The sequence below is a fragment of the Leucopleurus acutus genome, assembly GCF_964270905.1.
Source record: "Leucopleurus acutus genome assembly, chromosome: Y".
NCBI classification, from domain to species: Eukaryota; Metazoa; Chordata; class Mammalia; order Artiodactyla; family Delphinidae; genus Leucopleurus; species Leucopleurus acutus.
This window is the reverse complement of record NC_139164.1, coordinates 6,892,471-6,906,928: the sequence shown is the minus strand read 5'-3', so window position 1 is coordinate 6,906,928 and position 14,458 is coordinate 6,892,471. Positions and strand designations below refer to the sequence as shown.

The 14,458-nt window shown below is 54.3% G+C and overlaps 1 protein-coding gene across 2 annotated transcripts in view; it reads right to left on the bottom strand.

The window, feature by feature from the left end:
* Nucleotides 1-4,969: 4,969 nt before the first annotated feature.
* Nucleotides 4,970-14,458, bottom strand: part of LOC309978910 (F-box-like/WD repeat-containing protein TBL1X) — a 228,263-nt gene continuing 218,774 nt past the window's right edge. For both annotated transcript variants that reach the window (XM_082865581.1, XM_082865582.1), the window contains exons 13-17: nt 12,538-12,612; nt 12,045-12,172; nt 10,149-10,314; nt 8,307-8,408; nt 4,970-7,363 (exon numbers count right to left, since the gene is read on the bottom strand). In XM_082865581.1, the coding sequence (XP_082721707.1) occupies nt 7,337-7,363; nt 8,307-8,408; nt 10,149-10,314; nt 12,045-12,172; nt 12,538-12,612 (498 nt within the window). In that variant the 3' untranslated portion in view covers nt 4,970-7,336. The remainder of the gene's footprint in view (nt 7,364-8,306; nt 8,409-10,148; nt 10,315-12,044; nt 12,173-12,537; nt 12,613-14,458) is intronic.

The following is a 14,458-nucleotide window of genomic DNA, read 5'->3' as shown; positions in this document are numbered from 1 at the left end:
AATAAACGAGCTGTGTCCGAGCTCCCAGCCTGCCTTGGATTCTGTCTGAACAGCACCTCCAGAGAATGCTCTTGAGTCAGATAGTGATGATGCCAAAAGGCCACGAGAAGAGGCAGCAGGACCGACGGAGCGCTGAGGAGCAGCTGCACAGCAAGCTCCTTATCCACCACTAGGGGGCAGCGGAGGACAGGCTTGGACCGGCAAGTTAGCCCTCGGTCCCCACGTTGTGTTGAGCAATGCTTGAGTCTAAGGAATCCTTGGGACCTGACTTATGCTCAGATCATTGCCTACGTTTCCATCTTTCCATCAGCTGAAATATAGATTACATATATAAAGTACACATATATAATTATATAGAGAGTTGTCCTTTGATATCCATGAGAGATCTGTTCTAGGACCCGCACGATTTCGAAATCCAGAGGCCCTGGTCCACACCCGTGGGGGGTCTTCCGCATCCGCGGGAGCCGCTGGCCGGGGGATGGGCAGTGCAGACGGTCGGCTGTTCATAAAATCTGTATACTATAGATACTGAACATATACATGTGCACACACATATATCTATATCTATATATATCTGGGGGCAAAAATCCTGTGTATACTATTCCCTGGAGACGCAAGCCACCTAGGTAAGTCTATCGAAAGGCAGGGCACCATTTCCTCAGGACACTGCAGTCAGCTCTGCCATGTGACCCTCGTTTATATCAAGCCTAGGACTCCATCCTGCTCTAGAAAAGCTGTCCAGGATGCTTCTGGATTTGTGTTTTTGGAGTCACGTGGCCGCAGATGGATTCAGGGCATCCTATGACTGTGACCGTGGTACCCAGGGCTGCGTGCTCCTCAAGATGGACCGACGTCCCAGCCACCTTGACCCAAAGCGTCCAGCAGGTGTGAAGGAGTTTGAACCTCCCGGGTGTCATCTGCGTTCTTAATCTCTGCATCGACATTCCATCTGCCCGCAGCATCAGAAGCCCGTCCTCTGAGGACTCCCCATGCTGAATGAGGCACAGCCTCAACCCCACTCTAGAGCAAAGCTGCCAGCTGCTCACTTTCCCAGGCTCCCTCGCAGCTAGAGCAAAGCATGGGCCTGGCAGAAAATCAGATTCGTGTCCCAAGTCTAAGCTGGAAGCTTGTGCCCAAGGCCATGGGCCGTGCAGAAGCACTGCTGGAAAGGGGTCGGCAGCTGGTGTGTCTGCTTTGGAAGGCATCCGGGGTGTGCTTTCAGGGGCCAGCCGTGTCCAGTATCAAGGTGTGGGCAGCTCCCAGCGCCGCGTCTGCACCCGGTGTTATGTGTATGGGCCCAATCCTGCAGCCGAACACGGCCCCCAAGCCTGGTTCTCCAGAGACTCCCCCCCGAGGTGTTCAATGTCATCCTCACCCATTCTGTTGGCTTTACATTAGCCACAGTCAGGTTCAGAGCTTGCACGTGAGAACTCAGGCTGCTGTGACTATCTGGTTAAAGGGACCTCTCTCAGTAGATGGGGTGTCAGCGTCACAGCTGGCAGGGTGGTTTCGATTGGGATGGAGGCAGAGTGAGCCGGTGAGTGGATACCTTCCCGTGGCTACGTGCCACGCCCTAAGCTACACCTGGGCACTGGGGACAGAGATGCTATCATTCACTCCGGGGAATAACAAGCGAGCACAGCAGATCACGACAGACCACACCTGGCTTTCAGCAACTTCCGTGTAAGGCTGGCTGCCGCAGGGGGCTGCTATGTTACTGTTTTGTAGACGGTAGCTGGGACGATAAGCGGAAAGATCTAGGGGAGAGGAACCGATGGTGATGGGAGATGGGAAGGTTCTTGAAAAGGGGAGGGAACTGGGACCCAGAGCCAGGAGTTTGCACGTGGCAGGTGTAGCTGGGAGTGTAGCTTGGGTGCAGAGATAAGCCTGCTCCTATCAGGTGGCTTCTGTTTGATTTCAATTTATTGGCCAGTTTATTTCCCACACCTTAAGAAACGTTTAAATGAGTCTACTTATTGCCCCTATTCCAAAGATACCCTCTTCCTGGCTTACAGTTGTGTTTTCTGGTGGCCGTTTCTCTCAAGAACTTTGCTCTAGGGTAAGTATATTCCTAATAGGAGTCCCCCATCCCCCAGAGGATTTAACTTCAAGTTTCAGGAGAAGGTAACACTGTAACAGTCCCCGCTTCCTTCCACCATGGGTACTGCCCCCCACCCTCCCCCCACCCCGAGGCTCCCCAAGCCCTCCCCCATCACGGGTCCCCCTCCCCGCGACCCCCACGTGGTCCTCCAGGTGGAGCTGCGTCTTCCTTTGCTTACCTTGCAAATGGATGAAGACACTTGGGAGAAAAACGAGCCAGACTGGAAGAAAAAGAAAAACAACATTCCACCCACTTCTGCGTCTTTTTGTAAGGGTACGTTATCTGCTTCCCACCCTCTCCCAGCCCTTTTCATGCATCTCACCAAGTGATTTGCAGGCTGCCACCAACAGTGACCACCACCAGCACCCACAGGTGCACAGAAACCTTTCCGTGAATATAAGGAGCACCTCAAGGACCCTTAGGAACAGCACCCAGATGTGGGCAGTCGGGAAAAAAAAAAAAAAAAAAGGTCTCTGCGCAGTGAGGGGAAACTTGGGTTCCCGAAATAAAGTGGGAGCCTCGACGGACAAACATTTTTAGAATCACTGCGGCAATCGGTTCCATGCATCTGAGGATGAAAGCTGGACAATCTGGACTCAACCCAGTTTCCTTCACAGCACAAAGAAACCCCTTCGAAGCTATGAATATGCCACCAGCATCGTTGCTGAAGCCACCAGAGCCCGCGTCCCACACGCATCTATCCCGGGAAGCTCTGCCCCGCGCCGTGCAAGCCCACTGTGCTTGCTACAAAGGTCTCCCCGGGGCCTCCCCGTGGCTTTAGCAGCAGGGCTTGGGGTGCTCAGAGCTTCACCCCAAATCCACCACGTGGGAACACGCTTGGTCAACTTGGCAAGACTTAAAAAAGAGAAAAGCAAAACCAGGCAAGGCTGAACCCCAGACAACACTGGGGCAGAGGGAGGAAGGGGTGGGCCAGCCCCTGGCTCTGTTCCAGCCCAGGATCGAGCTGCGATTAGAGGAAACGACACCACGACCTTCTTTTGTGACCCATGTGTACAGCCAAACGCAGCCCGTCTCGTTGCGTCTGCCTACCACGGGGACAGCGGCTCAATTCAACTACGTCACATCCGTTCACTGACGAAAGTGGCGTCAATGGAAACACCTGGCCGCGGCTGGTACAGAGCAGACTCCGGTCAACGTTTCCAGATGTCTGTCGGCATCGTGCCCAGTGTCCGCTCACCAGTATCCTACCACCTTAGGTTCTGCTGACTACTCAAAGCTCATCCTTGAACTCCAACTCCCAGCAAACCAACCCCACTCGACAGGAGAAAATTCATCCGCTTTGACTTTCTACAACAGCCAGCCTGAAACACAGTAACACAAAGGAAACGTACTAAAAAGCATGCTCCCTTTCTATCGTAACGGGGCAGCTGACCCTCCTGCCATCGCGACCCCGAAAGCGGCCCTCCCGTTTATTTCTGGAGAAAACGCAGAGCTCCATCTACACTCAGGGGTGTCAGCGTGGGCCCCAGAGGTGCCGACCAAGACGAAGAAAGACACCCACCAAGTTCTCTATCAAAATAGAGCAATTTATTCAAGACACTGAATACGATCTGTTGATTCTCTCTTGAAACAAATGAGCTACGACGCACAAGGTGATTCTCTTTCTGGGAGCGCGTGAGGGTGAGGGGCGGGTGGGAGCACGAGACGGGGGCCGTGTGGATGGAACAGAATCTGGAAAACGCGGACAGAAGCACATCTGGCTGCACGTCTGACACAGACAATAAAATCCGCAGAAGCCAGAATTCACCTCAGTGAGCGGCGGGAGGAACGGTTCTGCGTTTGACAAGAAACACGATTAAGAAAAGAAAAAGGTGGAACAGAGGTTAAAAGGGAAAACAACAAGGAACAAAAGCAGACCCTTACGTTTGACAAAGTGCACTTCACTTGGCTCCAAGATCTATTTTTAGAAAGACAACACGAACGTCACGTTCTGGGTGTCACGTGGGGTCAGACGTGCCCCGTGGGGCAGCATCCCTTTCCCAGGTGTGCGCAGAATGAGTTCTCAGTCACCGCAAACCCAACCGAAAATCCCGGGGAGAATCGTTGTGTTACTCCTGCTTTCAGAATCGAGGTCCCATTTGGTCACCGAGACTGAAGCTTTTACTTCCAAGTGTTAGAAGCTGTAGACGACGTCCAACGCTAACACGAGCCACGGGGCACCGATGACAGGGACGCGTCCGCTGAGCGCTGGCTGGCACGGTGCAGCTGGTAAGCAGCGTCTGCGGCTCAGGGCACGGCTGCCGTCCTGCTGAGAGTGGGGACGGGTTTCCAGGGGCGCTGGCTGCCTCCTCGTCTTGCCTCCCTGGGGCCCCTGGGAGGCTCCCTCCCAGTGGCCGGCCGAGGACGCCAGGAACGCGGACGGTCTGCCTTCCTTAGCCGCAGGTCACTGCCAGGCCCGGGATCGAGCCCCCGTGTCAGCGGCCTCACGGCCCTCGGCTCCAGCCCGGCAAGTCCCAACTGGTTCAGATTTATTAAGAGGCTAGAGTCGGCGCTTGGAGACCCTGGGTGCCGGCCGTCCGGCGAGCATCGTGTCGCAAACCGACCGTCTTCACCCGCCAGCAGGCTTTGGCTCGTCAAACGCAAACTGTGTCCTGGCCCTGGACAGCGGATGCCTGCGGACGTGACACATTTCCATTGGGTGAGGGGGTCCAGCAGGCTTTGGCTCGTCAAACGCAAACTGTGTCCTGGCCCTGGACAGCGGATGCCTGCGGACGTGACACATTTCCATTGGGTGAGGGGGTCCAGCAGGCTTTGGCTCGTCAAACGCAAACTGTGTCCTGGCCCTGGACAGCGGATGCCTGCGGACGTGACACATTTCCATTGGGTGAGGGGGTCCAGCAGGCTTTGGCTCGTCAAACGCAAACTGTGTCCTGGCCCTGGACAGCGGATGCCTGCGGACGTGACACATTTCCATTGGGTGAGGGGGTCCAGATGGTGTTCGTCTAGATCCCCCCACGCTGCACCCCAAACCTAGTACCTTCTTGGTGGCAGGGCGTTACCAGTGCGCCCGGGGACGTCTGCCATCTCCACAGACAGCAGTGGAGACCCTGGAGGACTCTGATCTTCTTAAAGGCCAAGAGTTCAGGCAACAGATCCCGGGTAAAACGCTCCGCTCCCACATAACCAGGGCACGTGTTGGTCTCCTGCAGACGGGGCTCGAATAACTCGCAGATCCATGGAGACCCATGAATGATCCGAGGAAGATGAATGCACTCTGGCTCGCGGGGCTGGTCCCGGGACAACCCGAGGCTTGCAGGAGGGCCTGGTCTGCTCTGCCCGTTAGCTTTTGACTCCACGGACAGACAGCACCCTCTAAGTGACATCGGGCTTTGTTGCTGGAACACACACACACGGCTGCACCCTGCCTGCCGCCAGCCCCCCGGGCCCGGCCCCCTGCCCCATCCCGGCCTGTGGCTGCAGGAAGACGGATGAACCCAGAGGCCCTGTCTTCCGCGGCTTCCCCCGCTGCTAATTTAAAAGATGGGTCAGCGTCGGGTTACGACAACAAAAGTACAAAGGTCACCTGATCCAATGAAAGGAAAACTCCTCTAGGAACACAAAGCCACGTTTAATTTTTTAAAAACAGTAAAAAGATTCATTATTACAAAAAGAAAACCTTTCTCCTCCTCTGTTGCAAGAGGAAGAAACTATGAAGGGGACAGAAATTATTAGTGACACTCTACCTACGGAATTCACCTTCAGGACCGAAAACCTCTCTCCCTGTTTGTTTTTGTTGATATTAGACCCAGTGAGATCCTGGAGCCCATCCCGTCAGCTGTGCAAGGACCGGCCGAGGTGCTCTTGGTGGGGGGACCACAGGTGGCCCCGCGGCCCGAACGATGCCAGGCGGCATCCTGCCCAGTGGACAGCTGTGACGGCCCCTTCCACGCCACTGGTCCTGGGAACACTTCTTGGGTCCAAAGGCACGCTTCTCCAGGTCTCTCCTGCCGCCTACTATGTGGTCAACACACCCTGAAACACGCCAAGGTCGTCTTCGAGCTGGAAGGGCCCGGAGTTTCCTCTCTGGCCGTAGAACAGTCCCAACGCCGACCCCAGAGCTGGCCCCTTCCCACACAGATTCCTCACTGCCTCTCGACAGGCTGAAAGTGAAGGGAAAAAGCTACCTCAGACCCTGCCTGTGTCTTCCTAAACTTTATTTTTTTTTTAAATATGAAGCACACAAAGCTCTCTATGTCTGATGGCCATTTTAGGATTTTAAAATTGTTTTAACATAAAAATATTTTTTTTTCTCCAAAAATACTCTGGGTTCTTTCTCTTATAAGTCACTTATTTTTTTCTTCCTCCTGTAAAAAGTCCCCCTGCCCTGCCTTCTTACATAAAGCACTTATTATGCGCCAGAAGTGCCCTTGAGACCTAAGATGGGAAGCAACTATGAGGAAGGGGCGGAGAGAGTGCGCGAGGGGGAGGAGGGGAGGGGAGGGGAGGGGAGGGCGAGAAAGCCCCGCCCGTCAGAGACTCTGTGAGGGCGTGATGCCAATCAAGACCACGAAGGAAGGAAGGAAGGAAGGAAGGAAGGAAGGAATGAGGTGGAGGGGGCAGGCGACATCAGCAAAGAAGCAACAAACCCAAAACAGTTTCCACCTCAGACCCAAGGCCCCCAGACGACAGGATTCCAGCCCATAGAAAAACCACGTGACAAAGAGTCTAGAAAATAGAAAGTGTTGGGATTACAAAGCTGCCCGTGTCATCCGTACAAACTGGTCTTTGAACATCCTGGTGAGAGTAACTGTAGTGTCCAAATTTTTAGGAAGAAAAAAAAAAAAAAACCCACCACGTGAGGAGTTCCCCACCCCCCTTTTGGTTTATCACAGCATTTTTTTTCTTTTTCTTTTTGGCACAGTTTTTTTTTTTTTTCTTTTCCTCTCAGCCATCAGAGCCTGTTCTGGATGGAAACCAAACCGTGCACCGTCTAGCTGGTGGCTTCGTGCTTCCCAGGCTGAATGTTCCAGGTGGAAACCATTCTTTTCCCCCTTTGATATGACTGTGTGTATGTTTTTGTTTTAAACTTCTTGATAAAGATTACAAAAAAATAGAGACTCCTGTGGCCAGGGATGAGTTGATTTCAAAGTACACTCTAAGGTCAAGTTCATACAGTTTTGGAGCTGACAGAATCGTGTTTGAATAGTGCTACAACCCCACACATTCACTGCTGGTCCGTTAGAATTCTCTTCTTGTTTCTAAAATACTTCGTGTTTACTTTCGCAGATCTAAGACACACACCTGGAAGGAGAGAGAAAGTTCCTGTTATCTTGAGACACGACACAAGACGCCTTTAGAGCAGAGGATGGCAAACGGCCCGTGGACCAAATCCAGCCTGTTACCCACTTTTGACAAAGTTTTATTGGTACACAGTAGAGAGGGTTCAGAGCATCTCTAACGACAGACTAACGTCTGAGCATCTGACCAACCAACCCCAGGCAAACAGGACAGAGGGGAACAGCCAGGTCAAGGGCTATGCTAGGAACTAACGGGGTGGCCACAGCCATGGGCGGGTGTCGCAGACCAGACACCGACACGGCAGGGCAGAGGGCAAAGCACGCCTGAGCACACATCTGGGGGCCGGGCTGACATCTGGCCAGCCAGCCCATTGCCACCTGCCCTACAGCTCATGGCAGTTCCAAGTGCAGGCGTGAATCCAAAAGCTAGACATCTTAGGGGATCAGCAGAGGGCCACTGGGACCCCGGAGACCCGTGGAATGCAAAGTCGGGCCTTTATCAGCAGAGGGCCCAGCAGGCTGGGAGCCAAGGCAGGACCAAGTTTCTCAGCCTCGGCACCTGCGCTCCTTGGGGCCGGTCACGTCTCTCCTGTGGGCGTCCTGTGCCCTGCAGGAGGTCTGAGCAGCAGCCCTGGCCTCCGCCCACCAGATGCCAGTAGCCCCCCGACCAGAGCGGTGGCACCCAAAACGCCTCCAGACGCTGCAGATGTCCTCCAGGGGCAGAATCACCCCGGCTGCGGACCACCAATTTCACCGAGAAAACGCCATTCAGGAAGTCAGAGAGACGGCTGCTCCCAGAGGCCCAGCAGTTTCCTTCACCAACACACTGGCCGCGGCGCTCGGAGGCCACCACAGCGCCGGAAGCCCCCGCGGGTATCAGGGGTCTGACTTTTCGCGTCTCCACCGCCGAGCCCTCCGCCCCCCAGGAAACTACGGGTGCTGCTTACGGAGCCGTCCGACGCGCTGGCGCCCACTTTGTCCCCTCGGGCGTTCCAGCACACCTCGAAGATGCCGCCGGTGCCTCGGTAGCTGTGGACGAGACTTCCGCTCTGCAAAGCAAAGCCACCATCACTCGCGATGCAGAGCGCCGACGTGGACCCCCAGGGTGTCAGCCAGAAACGTTCAAACATAGAAGCTAACGGAGTTTTCAGTGGCCGTAACGCGCCTCTCAGACCTGCTGCCACGGGGGGCACAGCTGACCTACGGCAGCCCACGGAGTCGACCTAAACATGTTGCAGCCGAGGTCACGCCTCCCAGGGGTCATTCCCGGGGGCCAGCGACCGAGGGTGGCAGGGGGACTGAGGCAGCTGGGGAAGGGGCACGTCAACAAGATCTCGCGTGTGTTTATATTTAGAGAAGGCGTCCATCGCACTGAGGATTAAAGAGACCCTCGACATGTCTCGAAGAGTTCTGTGACTTATAAAAAAAAGTAAATAAAGGGGTAAAATGATTTAATGACTTGCTGACAGCAGGAGTTATCTAACTGATGATGTCATTTCAGAAATCCATCCATCACTATTTCCAGCGAGAGCTCCATGAACAGACGGCTACACGCTAATGTCTGTTTTCCGGGTGGCCCATCTGAGGCTCTGAGGCTGGGCTCGGCACCAGGCTGGCTCCACGTAAGGGCCGCCGTCGCCTCTTACTTGCGGAGAAGACATGAGCACGTGAGGCGGCTCCTGGGAAGCCTGAGGTCTCAGTGGACCACCCTCGGGCCCCCCCCCCCCCGCCCCGCCAGCTAACGTGGCTCCCGCACCGCCCCCCCTGCACCAGCCACAAGGGGGAGCGGGCTTGAGAAAGTACATCCATCCAAATGCCACCCAGGCCTAAAGGAATCAGGAAGGAGCGTGGGAACAAACAGGAGGGGAGGGATTTCCCTGGCGGTCCAGTGGTTAGGACTCCGCGCTTCCACTGCAGGGGGCACGAGTTCAATCCCTGGTCGGGGAACTAAGATCCCACGTGCTGCACAGGGCGGCCAAAAAATACAAAAACAAAAGACAAAACGAAACAAACAAACAAAAAAACCCCAGAAAACCAGGAGAGGAGAGGCCATTTCATCCATCCTGAGGCCACACAGGATGGACTGCTGGCTGTCTGCAGTGATCCCTCCCATAGCACATTTCCCTCTTCCATTAGCAGGAGACACAAGAGCCCAGTATACTCAAACCCCGTCTCCTTTTACTTCTGTGACAGCATAACCAACAGGGACATTCCTGCTGCTACCCAAACATAAAACACTTCCCTTCAAAAAATCAAAATGCCATGACAACAGCCAACGAATATTCCCCATGGTCCTTGATTTTGTTCCCTGAAGAAGCTACAGGAGCTGGTGTGGAGCAGAGGCGGTCAGGGCTGGCCTCCCCCCGGACGGCCGTTCCCCCTGGAAAGCTCGGATGGAATGACACTTCTGACCTACACCTCAGTACCCACAGGGCAGCGTCTCGGGTGGGAAGATGACTGGGTTACGATCTTCCAAGGTGACTCCTCATGCCCAAGAGAAGGAAGGGGCAGGTGGAAGGCTTACCCACCAAGGACTCAGAAAAAGCAACGAGTCGATGGGCGTCCCTGGCGGGGAAGACCGACCGCCCCCACGGAACACAGGGCAGATGGCACCGGGTCTGGGGTCCACCCGGGGAGCTGGGGTTTGTGTCACGGCTCCGCGTCTGAGGTGAGGCATTCCTGAGCACACACTCATTCCCTGGTTGCCGTTCCGGGCGTGGGCCACCAAAAACACGACTGTGGGGGTGCTCCCTCTGGAGAGGAGTGGGCAGTGGGAACCAGGGAATTACCTGAGTGTTCCAGATGTGCACACACTTGTCAAAGGAGCCGCTGGCCAAGTGCTTCCCGTCGGGGCTAAAAGCTACACTATAGACTGGTTCCTGGTGTTTGGTGAGTGTGTGGATGCAAACACCCCGCTCCACGTCCCACAGTCGAACTGTAGAGTCGAACGAAGCACTGGAAAGATGGGAGAGAAAACGTCACCACAACACACGCTGGGTCCCGACTGTTTCCCTAAGACGCGGCACGGACAGCGGGCGCTGCTCTCCCTTCCTGGCTCTTACGTTTCGAGAGACAACAAGCAGGTACACCCTTCCTCTTCTAAACCGTGAACCAGATACACTGAAAACAAAGCCACGGTCGTAAAACAAATCTTTTCCTTTGTTTGGGTGCTGTTACGAGGGAAACAAACTGACGTCCACACTCATTTGTCTGTGTGTTTTTCTAAGATATGAATGATACGTACTTTTGTATTCACTACATTTTCTAAAGTGCTCCCACAACTTTCCAACACAACATCTATCGTTGCCAACTAAAACAGTGCTGAGAGCCGTATTTGGGGAAATACCAAACCGAGCGAGTACAGAATTAAAATCTAATTGCATCCAAATACACAATCGCACTCCTGGGAGCTGCAAATTTCAGTAATTTCCAAATTTGAAAGAAGAGTACACAGCACAAAGATGCTTCACCCGGCGCTCCTTCTCTCTGCAGGGGCTTCCAGGCAGCAGCATGTCCCTCTATGCTCGTTAAGTAGAACGATCGCTTACGCTCGTAACGGGTGCCACGTGATACAAAGCACCTTCCACGTTATAAAGAAAATTAAGTGGATTTCACGACAGTTACTTGAAATAAGAGAGTAACAGCCTTCGTGTCTTTCTGGATCGGCCTTTCAGCCGATGTGGGACTTCCGTCCAGTGTTTTCTAAGAGGTGGCCTGGGGTCGGTCCTCTCAGTGACAAGACTCCTTGCTGCCGGGCGAGGCCGTCCACCCCACAGCTACACCACAAAGACGGAGGGCTCTCCCTCATTTATAGGAGGGCCATGCCACCTGCCACTTCTCCCCACGACCCTGTTCTCTGCACCTATACAGAACCAACCCACTCCTGCTTCCTGGCAGGGAAACATTCCTTGCAAGCCTGGTCTTTCCCAAGCCAAACAGCTAAACACACACCCATGCTCTGTTGGATCACGGTCTCCGGACCCCTAAGTAATCCGGAAATTCAGCCTCAGAATCTCTTTAGTTTGTTTTTCTAAAGGTTCCTGTTAAAATATCATACTGGGATTGGAACATTGTATCGTGCATGGGGTCCAATGGGCGCGGGGACAAGTCTGCTGACCGCAGCCTAAGTGAGGTAGTTCTGCGGAGGCCACTGTGGTGACTTACAACCACTCTTCTCAATGCTGGCATCTGGCTGACTAGCCACTCCTCTGCCTCCAACGCTGGTGTCTTGGCGGGAGGGGGGCGTTCACTGTATAAACGGTTAGGTCAGATCTGGCTGCGGCTGGGGAGACCTTACCACCATTCAGCATTCTCACCACCTGCAGCTCCAAGTTGAACCAAGTACACCTAGCCCGAGGTCCAAGCTGAATTGTTTCCTTTCTCCATCAGGAAAGCAAAGTGCCGGGGGCCTGGACATATATTGATTCCTCTCACCAGCCTCATGGTTAAGACCGTCCTTACCTCAAGTTAGCCGTCATGTGATAATTTATGTCTCGGGGCCCTCTCAAAATCAGCCACCTCTCCGTTCTTTGGAAGGGTGTAAGCACATTTGGAAGACAACTTGGCAATATTTTCTGGGCTCTCTGGATATGAATAACGTTTCCCGGCCATGTTGCTGGCTCAGCCACAGTGAGCACGGCTACTTTTAGGGACCGAGACCGGGCTGAGGGCTGTCTCCCCTTTACCTTGCTAGCATGATGTTGGAGTTGGGGTTGCTGGTGGCTGGCCCGGTGGGACTCCACTTTATGGTATATATCTCTTTGCTGTGAGCTTGAAGGTCATGAACACACGTATCCTGCTTCATACTCCAGATCTAGAGAACACATTGGGGACAAGGTGAGCAACGGCTGCTTCTCCCACCGGGGGAGGTTCTCCACCATCCCTGCTGGGAGCCTTCCTTAGGTTCCCGCCTCTGGGAAGCTCACGCCCAGCGGGGTGGGCAGCTGGCAGACTGGCCAGCAGAGGGGCCGGCTGAACACTAGGGGGCGCCCATGAGAAAGGCCGCTGGAAGGGCAGGATGAAGCAGGAGGTCACTGCAGGACAGCGACTTGCCATTTGCCAAGTGGGAACAGCGCTCAGAACAGAATATGCAGCTGGGGGAGCAGTGAATGTTAAGACCAGCACTGAGTACAGGGGGTCGTCTGGGGTCAAACGGCTCAGCCTTTTAGAATGCTTTACCTTTAATGTCATGTCATCAGAGCAGGATGCTAGCAACATCCCAGAAGGGTCCCATTTGATGGCATTGACCTCATTCTGAAAGAGAGCAAAGGGTTTCAAAAAGAAAGAAGGGCCTGGGCGCAGTAATACAACCTTCCAGCAGGGGGAAGGAGTGCACTGTCCTCTGCAAAAAGCCTACTTGCATCCACCCTGGATAGAAAAGAACACGCCCCAGGCCACGTGCATATGCCCCCTTTCCTTACTCTGCCTAGCTCCGTGATACAAAATGTACAGCCGTATGCCACACATAACCAGCCACCCTCATCTTAGTTCTCTAAGGAAAAAAAAAAAAAAAAATCACAACTAGGAAGGAAGCCGAATGAATTTACACAGAGTAAGGGCAGCACGTAAAACCAGGAAGACCAGTAAGTTATTTTAAAGCTGACTCGGAAAGTCATTTTCCTGCTCACTCTTGATACAGCAGCTGCCCACTCTGTCTAAATCTGTCAGGACATGTCTCTTTTGGTGCTGAGTGGAGGGGGAGGAAACGTAAAGAAGCAAGGTTGCCAGAGGGGTAAACCCAGGCCCAAGACGATGTGACCTGAACACGCACACGCAGACGAGCACACGTTACCTGGCTACTTCCAGAGCAAACAGAGCCAAGTAAACAGAACGCCGTAACTCGGCCCATAGGGAAAGCTCTAGCAGGCGGGCCAGTGCGCGAAGGGGACGGGGGGAGGCGCAGAAAGGAACAAGGCCGCAGGCGGCCTTCCGGTTCTGGGGGCCAGGGGACCTCGAGGCTAAATCCTGGAGGACGAGGCAAACGCTCCTGTGGGCAAGGGAGCCGCCTGCAGCTGAGTGGAGGCGGGGAACGATGTGCCCGGCGGGGTGGGCCGGGGAGAGACGGCGGGAGCCAGCCGCGGGTCTCGGGCCTCCCATTTCTAGTAGGGGGACTGTGGAGCCCCGTCCCGTTCCCTCATGCCTGTTGCTGCAGCCTAACAATTAACTCATTTCACACCCATAATTAACTTCCCAATTAATCCCACGCTGCTAAGTGCTCTGGTTTGGATGATAAATGGTAATGGTCACGCTACTTGCTAAGGGCACTGAGTGCTAAACGGTACGAGACAGGGAGGGATAAGGCTGCATCTGTGTTCCATGTGGTACCCGTGGTGGAAGGCCCAGAAAAAAGGGAGGGACTGGAGCCTGCAGTACAAGCAGCAGGCCTGTGGGTGAGCCCGGGAGGTCGAGGCGGTCGGACAGAGTGTGTGTGCACAGGCAAGCGGACCCAGGAGGACACCAAGAGAGGCGGTGCCTGGTGAGAGGTGCGCACCGGGGACAAGGGCAGCGTGGGAGGCTCTGAGTGTAACTGCTGAGAACAAAACCCGAGGGCGCATCTCCAAGGGCCTGCCTGCAAGAGGGAGCTGGTGCCCGCTGACTGTCCCCAGTCGAACCCCCTCGCATCTTCCAGGGTGCAAGTGGACTTTCCTCTCCCTCCCTCTGCAGTCCAAGTCACAATTCCCAGAAAGCACCCAGAAACGGCTCACGGGGTCTCGGGAAGAAATCAGCTCGACTACATTTAGCTCACAGCGTGTGTGGAATGATGGGCTGCAATGAGACCTGTTTAAAGAGCCAGGTGGTGCGATGGCACGGAAGTCCCCAACGGGGCATACGGCAAGTCACAAAGATTTCCTAGTGAAAGCTCGGGGACGGTCTAGGCGTAGAGAAGTAAGTTTAGGTCAGAAAAATTAAAAAAGAAGGGTCTGTTTATAGCCATGACAAGATGTTAACGGGACAATTGGTCCCTGGGCTCTGAAAGAACCTTCTTTTGGAAGCAGGGACCTGTAGGGACAGATGCTGGAGGAAGTGGGTACTAAGGGAACACGCAAGTGCCAAGGACAACACAACTTATGTCAGGTAAGTTAGTGGCAAGGGACGCCGT